Here is a 22,566-nt window from a genome sequence, read left to right as displayed (position 1 = left end):
GGCTTCAGGAATCCAGATGTGCACCCAACACACACGCCAGCATGCCACCAGATGTGTGCATGGCCCGTGCCCCTCCAGTTGTGCACGCCTGCACATCTCTGCACCCCTCTAGATGTACACCTGTGTCCCCCAGCACAGCTCCATGTGTGTGCCCGCTCTCCAGAGCCCTCCAGACGTATGGCCAGATGTGAACTCACCCAGATCCTATTTGCACATCCAGCTGAAAGCACGCTAAACATCGCCATGGCTCCAGATGCACGCAGATTCAAAGTATGCAGCTCTCCAGATGTGTGCGCACTTCAGCACAAAGGTGCCTGCATCTATGTGCACAGCTGTGGCACCAGGGACCCGTCCAGCTGCGGGCACACAAAATGCCCAAGCCTCCCAGCTGTGCACAACAGCTGCACTCCAGTTCTGCATCATAAAAGCCTGCTGTCTCCCAGCTGTGCACAAACAATGACCCGAAAAAAGCCTCCAGATGTGAACCTGTGGTGGAGCACATTCGTACCCCAGATGAGCTGAGCCGCACAGGCTCCCGTCTGCAGGTGTGCATCCAGATGTGTGTGCCCGGTGGCTGCTTCTTCCAGCTTTGTGGCAAGGGGGGAGCACAGGCGCCTCCAGATGTGCACACAGCTGTCACCCCGCTGTCTCCCCATCACCCGTTCCCCTTCCCAGGCACCTCTTCCCATCCTCCCCGCACACCCCGAGCCCCCTCGCTGCCCCCACCCCGTCGCCAGCCGCAGCTTTGTGCTTTTCCAGCCTGGTCATTAGTGCCACCCTAACGAGCCCCTTCTCACGCCGGGGGGATGCAGCTGGCCGGGGGGATGCAGCTGGGGGGCCACGCTCGGGCTCCAATTAGCGCCGGGAGCAGCCAGCTCCGAAAAGGTGCATTGCTTCACACGGTAGCCCGTCGCATTAATAAAGCCGCTAATTGCCAGTTATGAATTCGGGAGGCGTTTTGCAAGGGCAGAGCAGGGGGTGATGGCAGAGCCGGGACCCGACATATTGTGGGATCGTCCTGGGCTCCCCAGCAGCCTCTTCCTCCCCTTCATCCTCCTCCTCCCTCCATCCCCCTCGGCTGGGGGGAGTAGCTCAGGACCCTCTGCCCCCCCCCTCCAGGCGTGACCGTCCCCCCCCGGGTCCCCCCCTTTTCTCTCCACCCCCCACCTCTGTGCCCCACCCCCCCCTCCGCTTCTCGCTGGCCTCGCCCCCGCTCCCCGCCGGGACCGGGGGGCGGTGCCGTGCCGAGCTGAGCCGTGCTGAGTCCGGCCGTGCCGCGCCGAGCTGAGCCGAGTCCTGCCGTGCCGTTCTGGGTCTGGCAGCGCCGAGCCGAGCCGAGCCGTGCCGTGCCGGATCCGGCCAGGCCGTGCCGGGTCCGGCCGTGCCGGGCCGTGCCGAGCCGTGCCAGCATGCTGCGGTACCTGCTGAAGACGCTGCTGCAGATGAACCTGTTCGCGGACTCGCTGGCGGCCGAGATGTCCAACTCCTCCGAGCTGCTGCTCGGCCTCAACGGCAGCATCACCGCGCTCGACCTCCGCAACCTCACCGCCGCCAACGGTACGCGCCCGGCCCCGCCGTCCCGGCCCCGCAGCCCCGCAGCCCCGACCCGGGACCTGAACGGGGACCGGCCCCGCGTCCCCAGAGCGTCCCCGCGTCCCCACACGCGGATCCGTCCCGTGTCCCCAGGGCAGCCCCGTTTTCCAAAACCTGTTCCTTGTCCTGCGACTGGGAGCGGCTTCACATCCCCCAAACAAGATCCGTGCTTCCCAAACCGACCCTGCGACCCCGAGCCGGGAGCTCCGCATGTTCCCAAATCGTCCCCGTGCCCCAGACCGGGGCCGCTCTCGTGTCCCCAAAGCCACCGCGCTCCCCGAGCCGGGAGGGTCTCCGGGGCAGAGGCGGTACCGGATGGACGGGGGCGTCCGGCTGCATTTAGAGCACTTTTGGAGCTCTTCCCCTCTCTTCGAGCCCCAAATTTTTGCTCCGTTTGGGTCAGGGCGGGCCGATCAGGGAGGGGGAGCCTTGCTGCAGGAGCCCCCCTGCGGGACCCCCTTGTCCCATCGCAGCCGGCTGGGCTCGGGAAGGGGACCCCCCCCGGCTCGTCCCAATTAGCCCCGCGCCCAGCAGCGTCCCCCGGGGTGCCTGGAACCCCGCAGCATCCCGTCCCCACGGCGGCACATCCCTCTCGCCCAGGGCTCCCCTCTGTCCCGCAGGGGTGACCCCCCCCGGCTCCCGGCGCCGCTTACCCGCACGCACCCCCCCCCCCCCATCTGCGTGTGACAGCAGTGACGCTCCGTGCCCGAAGCCCGAACTGCAGCGCCGGCGCTGGGGCACGCCGAAATGGCACTGGGGGACCCGTCGGGACACACCGTTGGTGGCCCTGGGGACACAGCGGGCCGTGCCACTCGGTCACAGCCTGGAGGAAGCCGGGGCTGGGGCGTCATTAAAGTCTCGCTCTTTAATTAACTCCCGAAGGGCTCACCGAGGGGCTGGGATTTCTTGGCCCGGCCCAGTTTGGGGGGTCTCTGCGTGGCAAACGCTGCTCTGAACTCTGGCTTGGCACAAATACAACGCAGGCACCAGCATTAATGAGCGTTAATTAATTCTCCTGCCTTAACGATAGGGATTTCCCTGGATCCATTGAGAAACAGCCGCACAGACTTGATGGGGAGGGGAGGCATTTTATGTTATTTTTTTAAATTAAAACCAAACATTTTCTGCAACTTGATGTCACCAACTCCTGGCGTGCCACATCCCAGGGGAAGCAGGCACCAAAAGTACCAAACGGGGACAAACCGTGCTGCACTGAGCCGTCCGTACAGCACCGGGCCAGGCCCCTTAATTACTGAGCCCCCCGGCTGCAGCCACCGCCCTGCCCTGCCGACCCACCATTCCTGGGACAGTGCCTGCACACTGTGGGCCCTGACTGCCCTTCTCCTCTCCTCCACTGCCCAGGCTTCCTGGTCCAGCATCTTCCCCAGCATCTTCCCTGTCCTTGTCCCCGTCCCCATTCCAATCCCTGTCCTGACTCCCCCTCTCTCTCCATCTCCCTCCTTCTCCCATTTCCATCCTGTCCCTATCCCTATCCATGTTCCCATCCCCTCTCCCTCCCTCTCCCCCTCTCCCTCCTCCTTCTCCCATTTCCGTCCTGTCCCTATCCCTATCCGTGTCCCCATCCCCACATCTCCTGCCCTGCACCCTCCTGGCCTTGCTCCCAGCCCACACGGGGGGACCAGGGAGGGGGACACACAGGAGTGACATGGGGGGGGAGGATGCATGGGAGCCCTCCCCACCGCCAGCTGAGCCCTGGCCACACTTCATCTCACCTCCTTGGGGGCTGAGCATCCTCAGGGTATGCAACATGCTTCCTCAGGGTCCCACCCACAGCTGGAGGACTCGGCACCCCGCATCGTGGAGCACCCCTCGGACCTGCTGGTGTCCAAGGGTGAGCCGGCCACGCTGAGCTGCAAGGTGGAAGGACGCCCCCCGCCCGCCGTCGAGTGGTACAAGGACGGTGAGCGGGTGGAGACGGACCGTGAAGACCCCCGCTCCCACCGCACGCTGCTGCCCGGCGGCTCCCTCTTCTTCCTCCGCATCATCCATGGCCGCCGCGGCAAACCTGACGAGGGCGTCTACGTCTGTGTGGCCAGGAACTACCTGGGTGAAGCCACCAGCAGGAACGCCTCGCTGGAGGTGGCTGGTGAGCACCCTCCATACTGTCACCCCCCTTTTCCCAGCCGCTGGCTTGGGGCAGAGCTGCTGCCCTGGTCAGCGCTGGAAAACGTCACGGGGAATGGCTCATTTGGAGGGGCATCGGGGGATATCAGAGGTCTTCCAGCCCCCCTCTGTTTCCCTGTTGTCACCTCCGATCTGGGCTGCTGCCACCCTATGGGGATGAGGGGGTGAATCCCACCCCCCTCCCCCAGCCCTGGTGCAGCTAAATGAAAACAAGTGAAAATATTGTCCCTGGTGGCATCCCCTGGCTTCCCGTGCTTTGTTGGGTGGCTTGGTGGCACCCTGGGGTCCTGTGGGGCTGGGTGTCAGCCCTGGGAATAAGCCCCAGGACCAGGGTTTGGGGGTGATGGGGGACACGAGAGGGATGGGGGTGGATGCACAATGGGGGGCAGTCTGCACTGGGCTTGGATTAAGCACCAGAATCGCTCCTCGGTCATGCAAACATTAATTGCAGCATCACCGGGTTTTATTGCTGTCCCCTGGGAAATCATTTCCATGCTGGGAAAGGGTGTTCTTTGCCCACAAAAGGGGTTCCCGCTGCAGAAGGAGCATACAGATGGGGAAACTGAGGCAGGGCTGACACCGTGGCATCCCTCCCCTCCCAGTGCTGCGGGATGATTTCCGGCAGCCCCCCGGGGATGTGGTGGTGGCGGTGGGTGAGCCGGCCGTCCTTGAGTGCGTTCCACCCCGCGGCCACCCTGAGCCCACTGTCTCATGGAAGAAGAACGGTGCCCAGCTCAATGACAAGGACGAGCGCATCACGGTGAGGGACAGGGTGGTCCCCAAAAACCAGGGTTGGTGTTTCGGCCCTGGCTGAGCTTGGCTTCCTGGCAGATCCGTGGTGGGAAGCTGATGATGGCCACCACACGCAAGAGCGATGCTGGCATCTACGTCTGCGTGGCCACCAACATGGTGGGGGAGCGGGACAGCGAGCCGGCTGAGCTGGTGGTCTTTGGTGCGTGGGGGCGAGGATGTGCTTTTGGGGGGGCTGGGGGTGGCAGGGCTGTGACAGACAGCAGCTGCCCCACAGAACGCCCCGCGTTCAGCAAGCGGCCACTAAACCAAGCGGTCCTGGTGGACGAGACGGCCGAGTTCCCCTGTGAGGCGCTGGGGGACCCCCGGCCCACAGCCCGCTGGCGCAAGGAGGACGGTGAGCTGCCACCGGGAAGGTAAGTGGTGGGCGAGGGGCTGGCACAGAGGTTGCCACGGCCGGTGCTGGGATGGGCATCTGTAATGGGGCTGGGTGTGCTAGTACCTCATCCCATGTCCTCACTGCATCCCACATCCCCACCGCATCCTTGTATCCTGTATCTCCACCACACCTACATCCTCATCACATGGTGCCTCCCCTTCACATCGCACGTCCCCAACACAATGGTTCCATACTGCAACCACATCCCTGCTTGCATCCTGCATCTCCCCCCACGTCCCCATCCCACCCCATGTCCCCATGGCACCCTCGTGGCACCCCGCTGCCCCGCCGGTGCCGTGGGCTCGGGGGTTCCTCCCCAGGTGGGAGCTGCTGGCTGACAACACCCTGAGGATCAGCCAGGTGCGTGTGGAAGATGAGGGCACCTACACCTGTGTGGCCGAGAACAGCGTGGGCAAGTCGGAGGCCTCAGGCACCCTCATCGTGCGCGGTAAGGGGGGACCCCTAAGGAGCACCCCAGCGTGCTTGCAAGTATGCAACCCCCCCTTTTCTTTCTGTCTCCCCCCTGCACCAGTGCCCCCCCAGCTTGTCACCTGGCCCCATGACCAGAGCGTCCCCCCTGGCCGCAGCGTGACCTTCCAGTGTGAGACCACGGGCAATCCACCACCGGCCGTGTTTTGGCAGAAGGAAGGCAGCCAGGTCTGTCCCCAGCACTGTCCCCAGCCCTCCGACACCCCTGCCCCCACCACACGGCAGAGCCCTGCCTCCCTTCCTCCCCCAGACGCTGCTGTTCCCGGGCCAGCCCCCCCAGACGGCCAGCCGCTTTTCGGTAGCCCCCGGTGGCGCCATGACCATCGCCGCCGTCCAGCCGACCGACGCAGGCTATTACCTGTGCCAGGCCATCAGTGTGGCCGGCAGCGTCCTGGCCAAGGCGCTGCTGGAGGTGGAGGCGGGTAGGTGGGCGCCAAGTCAGGCAGAAAATGTGCGTTTTCAGCTCACGTGCTGAACCGTGGCAGGGAAGTGGGGGTTCATTTGGATATTTCCCCCACCCTGCAGCGCCCGCCGAGCGTGGGCCACCTGTCATCCACTGGGGCCCCGCCAACCGCACGGTGCTGCCGGTGGGGGCCACGGTGTGGCTGCCCTGCTGGGTGGCCGGTGACCCCCAGCCCCACGTGGGGTGGCTGAAGGACGGCCGGGCCATGCCGGGCCCCGAGACCCGCGCCAGCCTGCTGGAGAACGGCACCCTGCAGATCAGCAGCCTGCGGGTGAGCCGTCCCGCTGGGGGGAGCCCTGAAGGGCTGGGGGGGGGCTGAGATGGGGGGTTGGCTGCAAGGGGTGCTGGGTGCCCAAGGTGCCGGGTGCCCAGGGTGATGGCTGCGCAGGGCAATGGGGCAGGAGCTCTTCCCTTTGCAGGTGACAGACTCGGGGCAGTACGAGTGTGTGGCCACCAGCTCGATGGGTGAGACGCGCTGGAGCGGGACCCTGCAGGTGCAAGGTGAGTCGCGGGGATGCTGTGGGACCAGGGAAGCCACGGGACTGGGGAAGCAGCTGCCGTGGGTCTCGGCGCCTCTCCCCACAGGTGATGGATCTGGACTTTCCCCACCACCCCCGGAGCCTGCCATCATCCCTCGGCCACCCTCCACCCCCCTGGTCACCAACGTCACCAAAAGCAGTGTCACCCTGAGCTGGAAAGGGAACGAGCAAAGCGGCGGCACTACTGTCACCTACGTTGTGGAAGCTTTCAGGTATCCCACAGCTGCCCTCTCCAGGTTCAATGGAGACCTGGTGGCCCGGTGCCACCCTGCCATGGGTCACCCCTGTCCCCTGGCAGCGAGGCAGCAGGTGGCCCGTGGCAGACAGTGGCAGCCAACGTGGAGGGCGAGACACACACGGTGAGCGGCCTCGTCCCTGACACTGTCTACCTCTTCCTGGTACGGGCAGTCAGCGCCCATGGGCTCAGCGACCCCAGTGGAGTCTCGGAGCCCATCCGCACCCAAGGTGAGACCCAGAAGAGGTGCAAAGGGACCCAGAACCCTTTGGTGCATCCCTGTGGCCATGCACCCAACACCATCCTGCTTTTTGGCAGATGCCAGCCCCACGCAGCCAGGCCTGAACCCTCAGCAGGTGCCAACGGAGCTGGCGCAAGTGGCCGTGCACCTGCAGGAGCCAGTGGTGCTGCCGCCAGGTGCCGTCCGCCTCTCCTGGACCGTGAGTGCAGGGACACAGCGGGAGGGGAGGGGGACATGATGCTGCACCTCCCACGACCCCCCCACCCCGTCCCCGTCCCTTGTGTCCCCAGGTGGAGCCCCCGTCGCCCTTTGTGCAGGGCTACCAGGTGCTGTACCGGCGGCGTGGTGGGCGCTGGGAGGCACGGGACGTGCGGGCACCGGGCGAGCGGGGTGCCCTGCTCACTGGGCTGCGCCGCGGCCAGGACTACGAGGTGAAGGTGCGGCCCTACTTCCACCATCTCCATGGTCCCGACAGTGCTGTGCGTGCCCTGCGCACCCCCGAGGCGGGTGAGTGTGGGGACAGGATGCGGGGATGTGGGGCAGCACGGCTATGACACCCCGTGTCGCCCCGCAGCCCCCAGTGCCCCACCACGGGCCGTCAGCGTGGTGGGGAACGGCACCAGCGTCCGCATCTCGTGGCAGCCGCCACCGCTGGCTGAGCAGAATGGTGTCATTCGTGATTACCGGGTAAGTGGGGCCAGCAGGGGACCACATCCCCATCACATCCCACATTCTCATCGCATTCCCATTGCATCCCACATCCCCATTGCATCCTACATCTCCAGCCCATCCCACGTCCCCTCTGAATCCTGTATCCCCATCACATCCCACATCTCCATCTCATTCCACATCCTTATCACACACATTATTCCCATCGCCTCCCAAGCCCCCATCGCATCCCACGTCCCCATCACACCCCACGTTCCCCTCCGGCCCCCCGCCATGAAGATGCATCCTCCCACCAGATCTGGTGCCTGGGCAACGAGAGCCGATTCCACATCAACCAGAGCGTGGAGGGGACGGTGCTGGCGACGGTGCTGCAGGGGCTAGTGCCTGGTGTCCCCTATCGCGCTGAGGTGGCAGCGGCCACCGGGGCGGGTGTGGGTGCTCGCAGTGCACCTGTCCCCATCCGTATTGGTGAGTGCCCCCACAGCTGTGCAGCACCCATGGGTGGAGGCTACAGGGGTCCTCCTTGGGGTGGGTGCCATGGATGGCTCCTCGGAACCCGCCGGTGTCCCCATCCCCCTCTGCTTGCAGCACCTCCTGTGGAGCAGGAAGCGGGGCCAGTAGGCCGGGGCGGTGTGGCTGAGCACTTGGCGGAGATGGCGAGACGGCCGGCCTTCATCGCTGGCATTGGCGGTGCCTGCTGGCTCGTCCTCGCTGGCTTTGGTGCCTGGCTCTACGGCCGCCGCCGGAGGAGGAAGGAACTGAGCCACTTCACGGGTACGGGTACGGGCACGGCCCTGGGTGCCCCAGATCCACTTGCCCCCAGCGCCCACACAGGGTTCCTCTCCTTGCAGCCTCCTTTGCCTACACGCCTACGGGTGCACCCATGGGTGCTGCAGGGACCTGCCGCGGCCCCACTGCACCCTCGGCCCAGCCTCCATCTCTCTCTGCGCTCGCCTTTCTGCACACCCCGGCTCCGGCGCGTGGCAGCCCCAGGTAATGGCATGGCCCCCTGGGACCTGCAGCCCACCCGGGGATGCGCCCTCAGCCTGTGTCCTCACAGGGCTGCTGTTGGCGGTCACCCGTGGCTGGTGGACACGTGGTGTGGCGGTGGCACCAGCAGCCTGGACACCGCTGAGAGATACTACAACGGTGAGGGGTCAGCTCGGGGTGGGAGCTGGCAAGGGGCTGGGGGTGACAGCCAGCTCTGACAGGGCTGGCTGTGCTCTGCAGAGGCCGGCATCTCCCGCTACATCGCCCAGACGGAGCCATTCGGGGCAGGGGCTGCTGAGGGACCCATCTACAGCAGCATCGAGGCGGGCGGCGAGGAGCTGCGCACCTTCCACCGCCCCTGCTCGCAGCACGGCCTCGAGCTGCCGGCCACCCTGTACGCCCACCTGGCCCCCGGCCGCCCCGAGCACGGTAGGGCCATGGCAGTGCCAGGGGGATGCAGGGACGTTGTGGGGCATCCCTGTCTCTGCAGCCCCACGTCCCTAACCCCAAAGGGAAAAACCTGGGGAAAGCGGTGCAAACGCCCGTGCTGAGCTGGACAGAGCTGCTGCCCCCACCACCCTCGGCCAGCGAGCTCAGCCAATACGCTGAGGAGGAGGAGGTGAAGGAGGAGGAAGAGGAGGAGGAGGAGGTGGAGGAAGGAGAAGAGGAGGGCAGGTAAGTGCATGTGGCCAGGGGGGCTGTGGCACGCTGGCCCCAGTGCCCACCCTGTGCTCCCTGCAGCTTGGGGCTGGAGGACCGGTGTCCCCTCGGGGAGGGCGTCCTTCAGCCCGCCGCCTCCTCACCCGCCACCCCTGCCGGCTGCTGGTCCCCTGCCGTGCTGGCACCCACACCCCGTGAGGACATCTGCAGCCCCCACCGCTTCGACAGCCCCCGCCTGCCCCGGTAGGAGATGCCGCTTGCTCAGGCTGCCAGGCCCGCCTCACCCCATGTCCTGTCGTGACATAGCACAATGGGGACATGGCGCCGCGGTCCGGGCGTAACACTGAGGTCCAGCCAGGGCAGCACCACCCGGCTGTGCTGCCACTGTGCAAGCTGGCTGGGGCTTTGCAATCCAGCTGTGCCGCCAGGCCACCAGCACAGCACGGGGGGGCCCACTATGCTCCCCCCACTTCCCCACCCCTTTCAGGCAGCGGCGGTGACCCCCAGCCCCACATCACCCCCCCCTCTTTCCCAGGAGGCCCCCCCGTGGCACAGGACCGCCACCAAGCCCCCCACCGAGCCCCCGCAGCCCAGACACAAGCGAGGGCCGCGTGCCCCGAGCCCACCGCCCCCATGGCACAGGTGAGCCCCGGGGTGCCAGTGCGGGGGCTGGGGGTGTCTCACCATTGGGGGGGGGGGGGGTCTGATGCTCCATCACTCCCAGGGAAAACCCGCTCAGAGACCCTGAAAAGTCGCCCGAAGCCCAAAGGAAGCCGCTACCGCCGGGAGCAGCATCTGGGAGGTGAGTGGGTGCCCGGGGGGCGGCGGGGGCCGCCCGTGGCGCTCAGCCCCCGCTCCCTCCCTGCAACAGACCTGCCGCCGCCCCCGCTGCCACCCCCAGGTGAGACCCCCAGCCCCTTGCCCAGCCAGGAGCCGAGCGGTGCCGAGCGCAAGGCTGCCCATCGCCCACCCCGCCAGGGTAAGCCCTCCTGGGGAGCCGACCACGACGACAAGTGTCAGGGTGGGGGCCGCCACCAGCTGTGTCCCTTCCCCTGCAGGTGACATCGTCCCCTACAGCAAGCCCTCCTTCCTGGCCCGCAGCTGCTCCACCACTGGCAGTGCCTCGTCCCGTGGCTCCACCAGCTCCCGTGGCCACGGCTCGGGGCGCAGCCGCCACCCGGACCCGCTGTCACCCTGCCCGCCGCATGAGGAGCGATGAGGCAGCGTGGGGACAGTGACACAGGGACGGCGACGTTGGGGTAGAAATGGGATGCTCATTAATTTCTGTCTGAGATGCATAAATAGGTGTGCACAGAGCCAGCGGGGTGGGCAGCAGCTTGAGGGAGGGACAAGGATGCTCTGGGTGGGGACAAGGATGCTGAGGATGCCTGAGGATGCTCGGAAGGGACAAGGATGCTCGGGAGGGATGAGGAGGTTTGGGACAGCCCAGGACAGTCACAGGGGATGAGGGTGCCCCACAAGGATGAGGACCCTGAGGCCAAGGCTGGTTGGGAGGGACGAAGGGAGGAAGAGCAGGAGGGGCACCTGCTGCCCCGGTGCCACCCATCCTTTGCATGTAGCTTTTTCTAGCAGAGAGCCCCTTTTGGGGGAATCAATGAATAAAGCTGGATTTTAGCCAAGCCAGGCAGGCTCTGGCCTTCCCACCTTCTATACCCTGGGGACCGCTGCGTTCCTGTCCCTCCTGTCCCCGGCAAGGAGCCCGCCCTGCTTGCTGGCCACCCTGGCCCAGGGGCTGCCCGTCCCTGTCCCCAAGGCCACCTCCCCACAGAGAGGGAACGATGCCTGGTGACTCAGGGGGGCAAGGGCACCATCAGCATCCTCAAGGCTGAAGCAGAGGCTGTCAACAGCCACAGCCAGAGCCCGGGCAAAGCTGGCATCGAGCAGGAAGGAGCCGTCGGAGGAGCTCGCCAGGCTGCAGCGGGTGCTGGGGACATTTCCCTCCGAGACGGAGCCCCAGCCATTCAGCAGAGACCCCCCCGGGGAGCCTCCCTGGTCCCACGTCTCTGTCCTTTCTTCCTCCTCGTCATCCTCCTCTTCTTCCTCCTCCCCCTCGCCCAGCTCTGAGGCAGGAGGTCCGCAGATGTACCCGTAGGTGTGCGGAGGGGAGAGGGACCGGGGCACAGGGACACACCGGGGATGTGTTGGGGACACCGCTGGCATCGGGGGATGCTCCATCCCTGGGGTGTTCATGGGGTGGGCGGCCTCCCGTGCCTGCTCCAGGTCCTCGGCCACCTGCTGTGGCGTGAGGACCCCATCGCTGAGCGCCAGTGAAAGGCGGGCAGGGTCTGGGGACACGTCTTCAGGGTGCCTGGTGGCCAGGAGCATGTTCTTGGGGCGTCCAGTGACCGTGGCCACATCCCTGGGGTGCCTGGTGACCACGGATGTATCCTCAGGGTGCCTGGTGTCTGGGAACACATCCCTGGGATGTCTGGTGACCAGGAACATGTCCCTCGGTTGCTTGGTGTCTGGTGATGTGTCCCTGGGGTGCCCAGCAACTGGGGACTTGTTCTCATGATATGTGGTGAGCAGGGAGGGCCCAGTGGCTGGGGACATGTCCCTGGGGCGCTTGGTGACTGGGGACATTTCCTTAGAGTGCCTAATGACTGGGGACATGTCCTTGGGGCACCCACTGGCTGGTGACATATCTTTGCCGTGCCTGGTGGCCAGAAACATGTCCCTGCAGCTCCCTGCGACTGGGGACATGTCTATGGGGCTCCTGGTGACTGGGGACATGTCCCAGGGGTTCCTGGTGACCAGAGATATATCCTTGGGGTGCCTCATGATCAGGGACACATCCTTGGGGCTCCTCGTGACTGGCGACATGTCCCTGGGCCTCCTGAGGACTGGCGACATGTCCCTGGGGCTCCTAGTGTCTGGGGACATGTCCCTGGGCCTCCTGGGGACTGGGGACACGTCCCTGGGGCTCCTAGTGTCTGGGGACATGTCCCTGGGCCTCCTCGGGACTGGGGACATGTCCCTGGGGCTCCTAGTGTCTGGGGACATGTCCCTGGGCCTCCTCGGGACTGGGGACATGTCCCTGGGGCTCCTAGTGTCTGGGGACATGTCCCTGGGGTGTCTGCTGACCAGCAAGATGTCCCTCGGTTTCCTGGTGACCGGAGACATGTTCCTGGGGCTCCTGGTGACTGGGGACGAGTCTCTTGGGTTTCCAGTAACTGGGGACATGTCCCTTGAGCACCCAGTGGCCGGGAACCTGCAGGCACAAGGGACATGCTGGCTTTTGCCACTGGTCCATCTTGCAGCACGTGGCTGGGGCGCAGGAAGGGGCCACCCCATATCACCCAGGGCATCCCCAGGAAACGTGTAGACTCACCGAGTCCCTGCAGGGTGCCAGGCGCGGGGCTGCCCTAGGGGTGCCACCAGTGTCTCAGTGCCAATGGATGCCAGCAAGGCACTGCCCCGCCGTGCTTTCGGGGAGATGACGGCTGGCAGCCACCATAGGTCCCCTCCTGCCAGCGTGGCGTCACTGTCCTGTCCCTTCTGCTGAAGCCACCCAGCCTCCGGGCCAAAACGTGTCCCCCACTCACCACCACTCGCAGGGATGGGGATGGTCCCGAGTCCAGCTGCCAGCACCGGGGTGCTGTGCACTCGGTCCAGCTCTGCGTGGGGACACAGCCACCGTGAACAACCTCCAGGTGTCCCTGCGGCGCACTCCCCCCATCCCCACGCTCTGTCCCCACCTCTCTTGTGGATGTGCTCCCAGGGTGCTGGGCTCAGGGTGCTGGGTTTGGGGTGTCCCCTGCGAAGGTCGCTGCAGTTGGGGGATGTCGCTGGACTGAGGCTCGGAGGCTCCGAGGACAGGGCTGTCAGGGCAAGAGCTGTCAGGGCTGGGCACCCACAGGTGCTGAGCCCCTTGCCCCCTGCACCCCAGGCTCTGTCTGTCCCCGGGTTCCTGCTGCCTGCAGAGAGGGTCTGGTGGCACTGAGGGGGACCAAGGAGGGGGGGTCCTATGGCATCAGGGGGTCCCATGCATGAGGTGGGGATCTCGGGCACCCTTTGAAGTTCCCTTAATACCCTGTGGGGGTCCCAGGTACTGTGTGAGGGGTCCCATGGCATCACTGGGCGTTCCCGTTGGGCATGGTAGGGTCCCAGGTACCAGATGGGGGATCCATAGCACCTTAGGGGATTGGTGCCAGGTGCTGGGTGGGCATCCCCTGGCACTGGGTGAGGAGTCCCAGGTACTCTATGGGGGTCCCCTAGCACCCGGGGGGAGGTTCTAGGCATTGGGTGGGGGTCCCATAGCACCCTGTGGTGCTCCCATAGCACAGGATGAAAGGTCCCAGGTACTGGTGGGCGGTCCTACAGCAACTGAGGGGGGGGGGGGGGCGTCCCATAGCCATAGCCATGGGTGAGGGCTCCCGACACGGAGCTCACAGGAGGGCTGGGGGTCCCTGCTGTCGCTGCCCAGGAGCCGGCTGCTGAGGCTGCCGCTGCCACTGAGGTTCTGGGGGACGCAGCTGGGTTTCCAGGGGCTGCTGAGCCATGGTGTGTCGCTGTCCCCCTGTCTGCAGGGCAACAGCATCTGCCATCAGCGTCCTTGTCCCTGCTGTGCCAGGGGACCCTGTTGCCATCCCCCCTCCCCAGGCCACTTACCTGTGGCGTGCCAAGGCATCCTGCCTGGCGCGGCGCTGGCAGAGGAGGAGGAGGAGGGCGAGCAGGGCCAGCCACAGCAGTGAGCCGGCAGCTGCGATGACAGCAGGCTGCCGTAGAGCCCGCACCATCCCAGTGCTCCCCGCCGTCACTTCTGCAAGGGCATGGCTGATGTCACCTCTGTGCCACTGCTGCGTCCCCCCACCATGCCCCATCATGGTCCCTGTCCCCTACCCAGGGCACTGCAGGTGGCATTGCTAGGGACCCCCAGCCCCGCGCCATTGAATGCGGCCACCTGGATGCAGTATCTGGCCCCGGAGACAGGCAAGGGGGTCTCCAAGCGGTGGGTGCCTCCGTCCACTGTCCTGTTGGTGGGGTGCGACCAGCCCTCGCCCAGGGACCAGACCTGGTTTGGGGGCCAATAGGTGGTGATCCTGCACTGCCACACTGGCATGTGCACGGGTGCCCCGTTGAATAGACTCCCCTAGGATGGACTCTTATTGATGGGTCCCTCTTGGATATACCCCTTGGTTGGTCCCATAGAGAGATCCCCTTGGTGAAAGCCCCTTGAGGAACCCTTTTGGATTAGGTCCCCTTGGATGACCTCCCTTAATAGACTTCTTAGATGGTTCTCCCTGGATGCACCCCCCCCCCTTTAGATGGGTCCTGTTGGATAAACCTCCTTGGATAGTCTCCCTACCTTGGATGGATCCCTCTTGGGCACAACCCCCACCATGAATGAATTCCCCCTTGGATGACCCCCCTTGGATGGAACTCCCTCCACGAATGGATTCCCCCTTGGATGGACGCCCCCTCCAGAACAGACCCCACCTTGAATGGATCCCATTGGATAGACACCCTGCCATGAATGGATTCCCCCTTGGATGGATTCCCCTTTCACAGCCCCCCTACCCCCTCAATGAAACCCTCTTAGATGGGCCCCTCAAATGGATCCTCCTTGGCCAGCAACCCCCAGTGGCCCCTGTCCCCCAAACCTGGTAGCCCCGAATGATGCCATTGTGAGCATCAGGGGGAGGTGGTTCCCAGCTCACGACAACGGTGCTGTTCCCTGGCTCAGCCTGGCCCACGGTGACATGCTGGGGCGCCGCGCTCGGCACTGGCGGGACAGCAATGCTGAGACCCTGGGACCTCCATTGCCCCCCACATCCCACCCACCACCCCAGCGTACCTTCCTCAGGGATCCAGAGGTGCCAGCTGTTGCTGTCCAAGCCCCAGGCCCCCCTGGCATAGGGCCGGACCTTGAACTCGTACTGGTAGCCCCGTCGGAGCGCAGGGATGACAGTGCTGAGCTCCCTGCCCACATCCTGCTGGGACCAGGCGGTGCTGACAGGGAGCAGGCAGCGGTACAGCACCACGTAGCCCTCCGGCGCTGGCCCTGGTGCCATCATCTGGAGGGGATGAAAAGGGCTGTAGGGACACAGCCAGGACGTGGGGAGAGGGCCCCATCCCAGCCCGCTCTCTTGGGGTGTCCCGGCAGTACACGTACCCGCCAGCGGAGCCAGGCGGCAGCGGCGGTGGGCAGTGCAGTGCCGTTGTCCAGCTGCAGCCGCACGGCCAGCAGGTCCCGTGGCGTGGCCTCCCGCCGGCTTGCTGGCAGCTGGTCTGCAGGGAAAGGCGAGTGTAGCGGTGGCACCTGCACCCCAGATAGCCGTGCCTGGGGCCCCTGATATCTCTTTGGATGGACCCACTTGAATGGCCCCCTTGGATGGACAGTTTTTGGATGGCCTCCTTGGATGGACCCCATAATAGACTCCTATTGTTGCATCCTTCTTAGATGGACCCTTTGGATGGATCCCTCTTGGCTGAATCCCACTTTAATGGGAGTCCCCCTCAGATGGATCCCCTTGGAGGAACTTGTTTGGTTGGATCCTGCTTATACGGACTCAGTGGACTCTCTTGGATGGATTCGCCTTTGACAAACCCCCTTGGATGGACACTCCTTAGTCTGACCCTTACTTGAATGATTCCCCTTAGATGGACCTCATCTGGATGGAACCCCTTGGATGTATCCTCTTGTATGGAACCGTTCAGATGGACCTCCTCAGCCAGAGCCCTCCTTTTGGAAGGACCCCCTAGGATGCACTCTCCCTGAATGGACCCCTTGGATGGCCCTTCTTTGATGGACCCCCTTGGATGGACTCCTCTTGGATGACCCACTTGGATGGGCCCCACTAAGATGGCCCCCACAGACGCCCCCCTAGATGACCCTGTGCACTGGCACTGACCCTCCACTTGGACACGGGCGGTGGCGGCGGCGCTGCCCAACTGGCTCTGAGCTGTGCAGGTGTAGGTGCCGGCATCGGCGGCCGTCACGGCGTAGAGGCGCAGCGTGTGCTCCTGGTCCACCTCGTGCCTGCAGGCAGCGGTACCCCGTCACCCTTGTCACGCACCCTGGGGAGGTGACACCACCACCCTGCCACCACCTACCTCCCCCAGGGCAGGTCTCCGCTCTCCTTGTGCCACTGCACCCGTGGCACGGGATCACCCTGCGCACTGCAGCCCAGCTCCACTGTGCCACCAGCCACCACCACGGCGTCGCTTGGCCGCCGCACGATGGCCGGCTTCTCTGCAGGGAGGGGACATCGGGGAGGTGACGTGGCACATTCCCATGTCCCAGGCCCCTCAACCACCACCACTTACCTAGGACAGTGACGTGGGCACCCCGGCTGTGCCGCTCACCTGCCGCGTTGGCCGCCACGCAGACATAGACCCCCGCGTCGGTCCTGCGCACTTGGGCCACCCGCAGCTTCCCGCGGGTGACCTGATGACGTCCCCCAGTTGGGCGCAGGGTGACACCGTCCTTCCTCCAGGTGACGCGGGGCTCAGGGTGCCCAGCGGGAGGCACGCAGTCCAGCTCCAGCACCTGGCCCGCTGTGGCCACCAGGTCGCCAGGCTGCAGGCGGAAATTGTCCCGCAGCACTGCGGGAAAGGGGACGCCACCCTGGGTGGGGACACATTCAAGGTGTCCCATCCCCCCGCCCATCCCCCGTCCCCAGGTTGTCCTTACCAGCTGGGCGCTCCACCATGGTGTGGGGCTCTGTGTCCCCCCCGAGGGGGTGGCAGCCCCCCAGGCACAGCGCGGTGGCCCAGAGCCCCAGCCCCAGTGCCGTGGCCCAGCCGCCCGCCATGGCCTCCCCGTTTCCTCTCAAGATCCGGTCCCTCCCGGCTAGGGTACAATGGCCGGATGCAGGGGACGGGAAGTGCTGGAGGGACGCAAGCAGTTCAGCTGCGGGAGCAGCCACTGGGTTGAAGGGAAGAGTAGGTTAAGAAGAAATGAGCTGTCGGCTTGGGGCTGGGAGGCCTGAAGGGCAGGATGCCATCGGTAGGGACCAGAGCGAACAGCCTCAAGGGGGCACTGCAATCTGAAATCTGGCAGAAATTTCACGGTTTCCCAAACTGCCCTTGGTGCTGCTTCCCCCCATCGTGAGATCTCCCTGCCAGCCGTCCCCCAGACCTCATTCTTTTTGCAGCCAGGACGTGCTCAATAGGTGCACCGAGCCCATCTGTCCTCAGCTGCCACCCGCCTCCCCCATGTAGCCCCGACCCCCCAGCACGCCAGGCACCCCCAGGCTGAGTAACACATTTAGTTTATTGGTTAGTAGCATCCATGGGTGCTCACACACCCCGAGCACCCCGGGGTGCCCCAGCACCCACGCCGGTGACCCAGCCCTCCAGCTTTGTCCTAAACCTATTCCTGGGGAGGCCTGGGGCAATGCGAAGGGGTGTGCCAAAAACTGGGTGATTTTCACAGAAAATCCATAGGCAGCAGCGGGCAGGTCTGGCTGGTGGCTGGGAGAGCAGTGTTCACTTGTGGGGCCTGGGCCCGTGTTTTGGGGACAGCACAGCCAGGGAGCTGGGGGGGGCTTTCCACCTGTGTGCATGGGTGTGAGTGCACGTGAGAGCCTGCACGCTAGGTCGCGTGCACAGGGCTGTGTGGGGGGGTGCACAGTGCTCTTGCACATGCAAGGTGCATGCGTGCTCTCTCTGCACACCCTGTGCATGCTCCCTGCACACTCATGCATACTTCGTTCATGCTCTTCTCACAGGTTCCATGCACGCTCCATCTTCACACTCCATGTATGCTCTTGCTGAACACTCATGGTCTCTGCACGCTTCAGGCACATGCAAATGCTGACACACTCTTTCTGCAAATGCCATGCACACTTACCTGCATGCCCCATGCACATATCATGCATGCTTTCTCCACGTGCTCCATGAGCATTATCTCAACACAATCCATGCTTTGTGCATGCTCTCTTGACATGCCTTATGCATGGTCTCTTGCATGCTAAATGCATGATCCCTGCACACTGTCCGCATGCTCTGTCTGCACACTCTTGTGCATGCCCTCTTACATCCTTTGTACATGCTCTTTCTGCTTGCTCCAGGCTGCTCTTTCCACATGCTCCTTGCATGCCCTCTTGCATGCTCTGCCTGCATGCTTTCTCCACACATTTCATGTATGCTGTCTCTGCATGCTCTGTGCATGATGTTCCTACACACTCTGCACACACACTCTACACGCACTGCACATGTCCTTTTGCATGCTCCATGCGTGCTCTTTGCACACTGCATACGTGTTCTCTGCACGCTCCACGCACATCTTCTCTGCACACTCTGTGCACACTCTGCATGCTCTGTGCGCACTCTCCGTGCACACTGCATGAACGATCTCTGTGCTCACTCTTTGCCTGCTCTTTCTGCACAAACTGTGCACACTGTTTCTGCATGCTCCATGTGTGCCCGCTTGCACAGTCCGTGCATGCTCTCTTTGCACACTGTGTGCGTGCTCTCCACGCGTGCTCTGCGCGCACACGCTCTACAGTCTGTGCGTGGGCTCCCTCTGTGCATGCTCGGTGCACGCTCCCTCTGCACACCCAATGCACGTGCGTGTGTGTTCCCCGTGCGCCCCACACCCCGCCCCGCAGCCAGGCCCTTCCAGCAACACCCCAGCACCCCTCGCGGGGCGGCAGGGTGCAGCTCCAGCTGAGATCAATACCAAATTAGTGACTTCCCGCCGTGCCCCACATCACCCCTCAACGTCGGGGGGGGGCCGTCCACGTGTTCCCCGCCACCGCCACCAGCTCAGGCACTGATCTCCAGGGCGCTGCCTTCCTCCTGCTCCCGGATGGCGGGGACGCCGGTGGCCCGCAGAAGGCGTGGGGCGGTGCGGGAGCGTGCGGGTGAGCCAGGGGGTGAGCGGGGAGGGCGGGCAGGGGCAGGCGAGCGGTGGTAGCGGCGAGCCCCTCGCCCCGGCGAGCGCCCGGCGGGCGGCGGTGAATCCTCCTGGGGTGCTGGGGTGTCCTGTGGGGAGGGCGTGGGTGTTGACACAGGGGTGATGCTCCCGGTCTCACCTGGCCCTGCTGCCCACTCACCTGCTCCTTGAGGATGTACAGGGCCAGCGGGGTCTTGCGGTCGTGGTCGGTGCCGCGCGGGATGGTGTCGGCTGCAGAAAAGGTGGGGAAGGGAAGGGATGGGAAGGGAAGGGAGGGGAAGGTGGTGGGTGCCCAGGGCACGGTGCTGTCCGTGCTGCCAGCACCACGCTCACCCTCGTGCTTGGGGTGCTCCTCATCCTGCTCGGTGTAGTCGGGGGGGGGCGGCTCCGCTTGCTGCTTTGGTCTGGGGAGGGAACAGAGGTGGTGATGGTGGTGGGGATGGGATGGGATGGGATGGGATGGGATGGGATGGGATGGGATGGGGTGGGATGGGATGGGACAGGGCGGGACGGTATGGGGATGGGGATGGGGATGGAGGTGGAGATGGAGATGGAGATGGAGATGGAGATGGAGACGGGATGAGATAGGGTGGGGTGGGATGGGGTGGGATGCGATGGGATGGGGCAGGACAGGGCAAGTCAGGACGAGATGAGATGGGGTAAAGGGGGATGAGATGGGACAGGAGAGGATGAGATGGGACAGGATGGGACAAGATTGAACAGGACAGTATCAAATTGGATGGGATAAAACAGGGCAAGATGTAAGGGGGAAGGGAAGGACAGGACAGGATGGGATGGGACAGGACAAGAAACTCCGTTGGCTCCCACGTTCCCCTCAGCCATACTTCTTAGATGGTTTCCAGCAGGCACAAACAGTCACCAGGGTTACAAGGAGGAAGATGCCGCCCGTGGAGAGGATGATGTAGAGGGAGCTCCGGCCTAGGAGAGAGCAGCAAGGGGGGACCCCCCCAAAAAATCTTAACCAGGAATACCTGCAAGCAATGGCCAGCCCTGGGGACACATCTTACGGTAGACAGTGAGCTTCACGGGGATGCTGCGGCCGTGGCTGATGGGGTTCTCCACCAGGCAGCTGTAGACATCGTCATCGGCCATGAGGACGCGGGTGATGGTGAGGATCTTCTGGTCGGGGGAGAGGAGAAGGCGGGAGTCGTTGCTCAGCGGCCGCCCATCCTTCAGCCAGGTGTAAGTGGGCTTGGTGCCGTTCTCATGTGAGCAGTTGAGGGTAAAGAACTCGCTGAGCTCCAGCACCGTCGAGGAGGCCACCAGCACTTGCGGCTTTGAGATGGGGACTGTGGATGAGGGGAGCCAAGGTGACACCAACACCCCAAAGGGCACGGATGGACCCACGGCACGGAAGGGGAGGACATCAGTGCCCTAGTGGGGACCCGACCTCGCTGCAAGCAAGCTAGAGCCACCTCTCTGTATTGCTGAACTCCCCAGACCACCTCCCTGATGGACAGATTCCTCACAAAACACTATGGGGAGAGATGTCCCAAGGGGAAAACCAAGCTCGGCTGGGCGCCCTTACTGTCCACGGTGAGGTTGATGGTCTTCTCGCCGGTGAAGGTGTCATCGGTGATGGAGACCTCCACCTCGTAGGCACCCTCATCAGCCAGCTGCAGCGGGCTAATGAGCAGCGAGCCGTTCTCCAGCACGCGGATGCGGTCGCGGTAGTCAGGCCGCAGGTTGCCGATGATCTCGGTGCCGATGGACTGGACAACGGTGACAGGCTTGTCCCGCTTCAGCTGCCACTTCACCACCGGCTTGTCGGGGCTGGCGCTGGCGTAGCGCACCGACAGCAGCGCCGCCTTGCCTGCCGTGCCGCGCACCAGCGCCGACGGGCTGGTGATGTTCACCCCCGCCAGCAGACCTGGGGACGTGGGGGAGACAGCGGGCGCCGCGTCCCGGCCCTCCGAAAAAGGGGAAAACCCCCTCCCGGAGCCGCGACGAGCATCCCTGAAAATCCCTCTCCTGCAGCACCCCCACTGTTTGCACGGAGGTTTGCAAAAGTGCATGCATCGCCCCAAAAAAGTGCTTTGGGAGGGGGTTGATGCAACCCTTGAAAAGTGCACTGGGGGAGTTGATGCAACACTCTGCAAAGGGTATTGGGGACATTCATGTAACCCTTGCAAAGATACACACACAGGCTTCCCACCCCGAGCCCTAGAGGATGCTCTTGTCTGGCCACCCCCCCCATGCCAGTGGACAAACACAACACTGGCGACCAAGCCACCATGTCCCAGTTCCGAGGGGACCTCCCAGTACCCTTCACCCCACAGGGAAATTCAAGCTGTCTGTGCTCAAAGCAAACAGCAAGGCTTAAAAATCTAACTTTTGAGGGAAAACAAAAACCAAGGACATAAAAATAAAATGGGTTTAATCTCCAAAATACCCCTGTCCCCACTAGTTTGAGAGCCACATCCATGAGCCCCCATCCAGACGCTGTCACCTGAAGTTGACCAAACCCCAGACTGAAGGAGGGGGAGGTGAAATCAGCTGGGGGGGGGCAAGGAGGGAGGAGAGCAGAGCAAGAAAGGGTTTAAACAAGCCTGAAAGTCACGGGACCTATTGGTATGCAGCATCCGTCCATCCATCCTCCCCAGCAGCCGCAGAGCTCAGCCCCGAAAAGGCACCGTGGGGTGAAATTTGGGATAAAACCCGGGCACATGACCAGGATGCGACCCCTGCCCCATCCCCACACCCTTGTGTGTCTGGGAGCCCATTCCTGCCCTGCTTTAACCCCATTGCTTTATATTTTCAAGGTTCTGGGGGGAGGGATTTAGGAAGCATCACACAAACATCCCCAAAACACCAATCCTTCCCCCAAAAGGCAGCGGTTTCTTCAAGCCCCCCCCCCCCCCTTCATGGAATAAATTTTGGGGTGCAAAACCAATCCAATTTGCTCTGCATCCTCAACCCGACCCCCCCGTTGCTGCCTTTGTGTGCAAACTTTTGAGAAATGGGGGAAAAGAATTGCAGCTGCCTTCCTGTGCTGGCCCCAAGAGGGGGTGGGTTTGCTCCTTCAGGGGGTGCTGGGTCCCAGAAATCAGTGTGCTGGTGGAGCGGGGCGCTTGGGGAGTTAATGCATTCAGGTGAGATGCAGCGGGATGGGGGAACAGGAGAGAAGCGGGGTGAGAAAGGGGCTTTTGAGGGAAGATGAAGACTGAGCAAGAAAAGGGTTTGGGGAAGCCAAAATCTGCTGTCTGAGCCTGGGGTTCACCCCCCACTCCTCCCCAGCAGGACTGGCTTTCCTCCCACAGAGCTTTTTTCCTCGCTTCTGGGCCCTTTTTTTCCTCCTTTCCACCCCTCTGCCACCGGAGGGGCTGCTCGGTGGCAGCGCGCGTCCCCCCCCATGTACCTAAACCTCCCCCCAACCCCCCAATTTAATGAGAGCCGCCGGCCTCCTCCACTCCTGCCCCATTTGGGTTAAAACAAACAAACAAACAAAAAATACAGAAAAAGGGGGG

The 22,566-nt window shown here is 63.9% G+C and overlaps 3 protein-coding genes across 7 annotated transcripts; 1 reads left to right on the top strand and 2 right to left on the bottom strand.

Moving 5' to 3' along the window:
• The first annotated feature begins 1,257 nt into the window (after positions 1–1,257).
• ROBO3 (roundabout guidance receptor 3) lies at positions 1,258–10,476 on the top strand. The gene is made up of 25 exons (XM_040534495.1): positions 1,258–1,557; positions 3,374–3,700; positions 4,341–4,498; positions 4,570–4,904; positions 5,248–5,375; positions 5,460–5,584; positions 5,667–5,838; positions 5,942–6,150; positions 6,299–6,380; positions 6,465–6,630; positions 6,717–6,883; positions 6,972–7,093; positions 7,185–7,401; positions 7,469–7,581; positions 7,860–8,031; positions 8,152–8,337; positions 8,415–8,556; positions 8,624–8,712; positions 8,794–8,982; positions 9,066–9,228; positions 9,295–9,456; positions 9,749–9,855; positions 9,938–10,015; positions 10,085–10,192; positions 10,272–10,476. The coding sequence occupies exons 1-25, from the start codon at positions 1,410–1,412 to the stop codon at positions 10,430–10,432; spliced, it is 4,026 nt and encodes a 1,341-aa protein (XP_040390429.1). The 5' UTR covers positions 1,258–1,409; the 3' UTR covers positions 10,433–10,476.
• On the bottom strand, positions 10,474–17,001 carry ROBO4 (roundabout guidance receptor 4). 5 transcript variants are annotated; one of them, XM_040534493.1, is made up of 14 exons: positions 16,871–17,001; positions 16,504–16,782; positions 16,291–16,429; positions 16,089–16,216; positions 15,350–15,465; positions 15,032–15,251; positions 14,838–14,959; positions 14,077–14,248; positions 13,846–13,996; positions 13,627–13,757; positions 12,933–13,055; positions 12,566–12,851; positions 12,188–12,445; positions 10,474–12,067 (listed from the first exon to the last, which is right to left on the bottom strand). In XM_040534493.1, the coding sequence occupies exons 1-14, from the start codon at positions 16,989–16,991 to the stop codon at positions 10,882–10,884; spliced, it is 3,432 nt and encodes a 1,143-aa protein (XP_040390427.1). In that variant the 5' UTR covers positions 16,992–17,001; the 3' UTR covers positions 10,474–10,881. The 5 variants fall into 5 exon arrangements, with proteins under 5 accessions (XP_040390427.1, XP_040390426.1, XP_040390428.1 ...); XM_040534492.1 differs by having other exon boundaries at positions 10,474–12,445; positions 12,566–12,701; positions 12,780–12,851; XM_040534494.1 differs by having other exon boundaries at positions 10,474–12,445; positions 12,566–12,599; positions 12,780–12,851.
• Positions 17,002–17,434: 433 nt separating this feature from the next.
• HEPACAM (hepatic and glial cell adhesion molecule) lies at positions 17,435–21,053 on the bottom strand. Its single transcript, XM_040534498.1, is given in 8 exon segments — positions 17,435–19,167; positions 19,239–19,309; positions 19,412–19,482; positions 19,924–20,017; positions 20,107–20,388; positions 20,628–20,982; positions 20,984–21,025; positions 21,027–21,053. Coding segments are annotated over 8 exon segments (1,161 nt in total). The 3' UTR covers positions 17,435–18,948.
• Positions 21,054–22,566: the final 1,513 nt, after the last annotated feature.

This window comes from Cygnus olor, chromosome 22 (genome assembly GCF_009769625.2).
Source record: "Cygnus olor isolate bCygOlo1 chromosome 22, bCygOlo1.pri.v2, whole genome shotgun sequence".
In the NCBI taxonomy this organism is placed as follows: Eukaryota; Metazoa; Chordata; class Aves; order Anseriformes; family Anatidae; genus Cygnus; species Cygnus olor.
The sequence above is the reverse complement of the archived record's forward strand: the minus strand, read 5'-3'. Positions and strand labels throughout refer to the sequence as shown.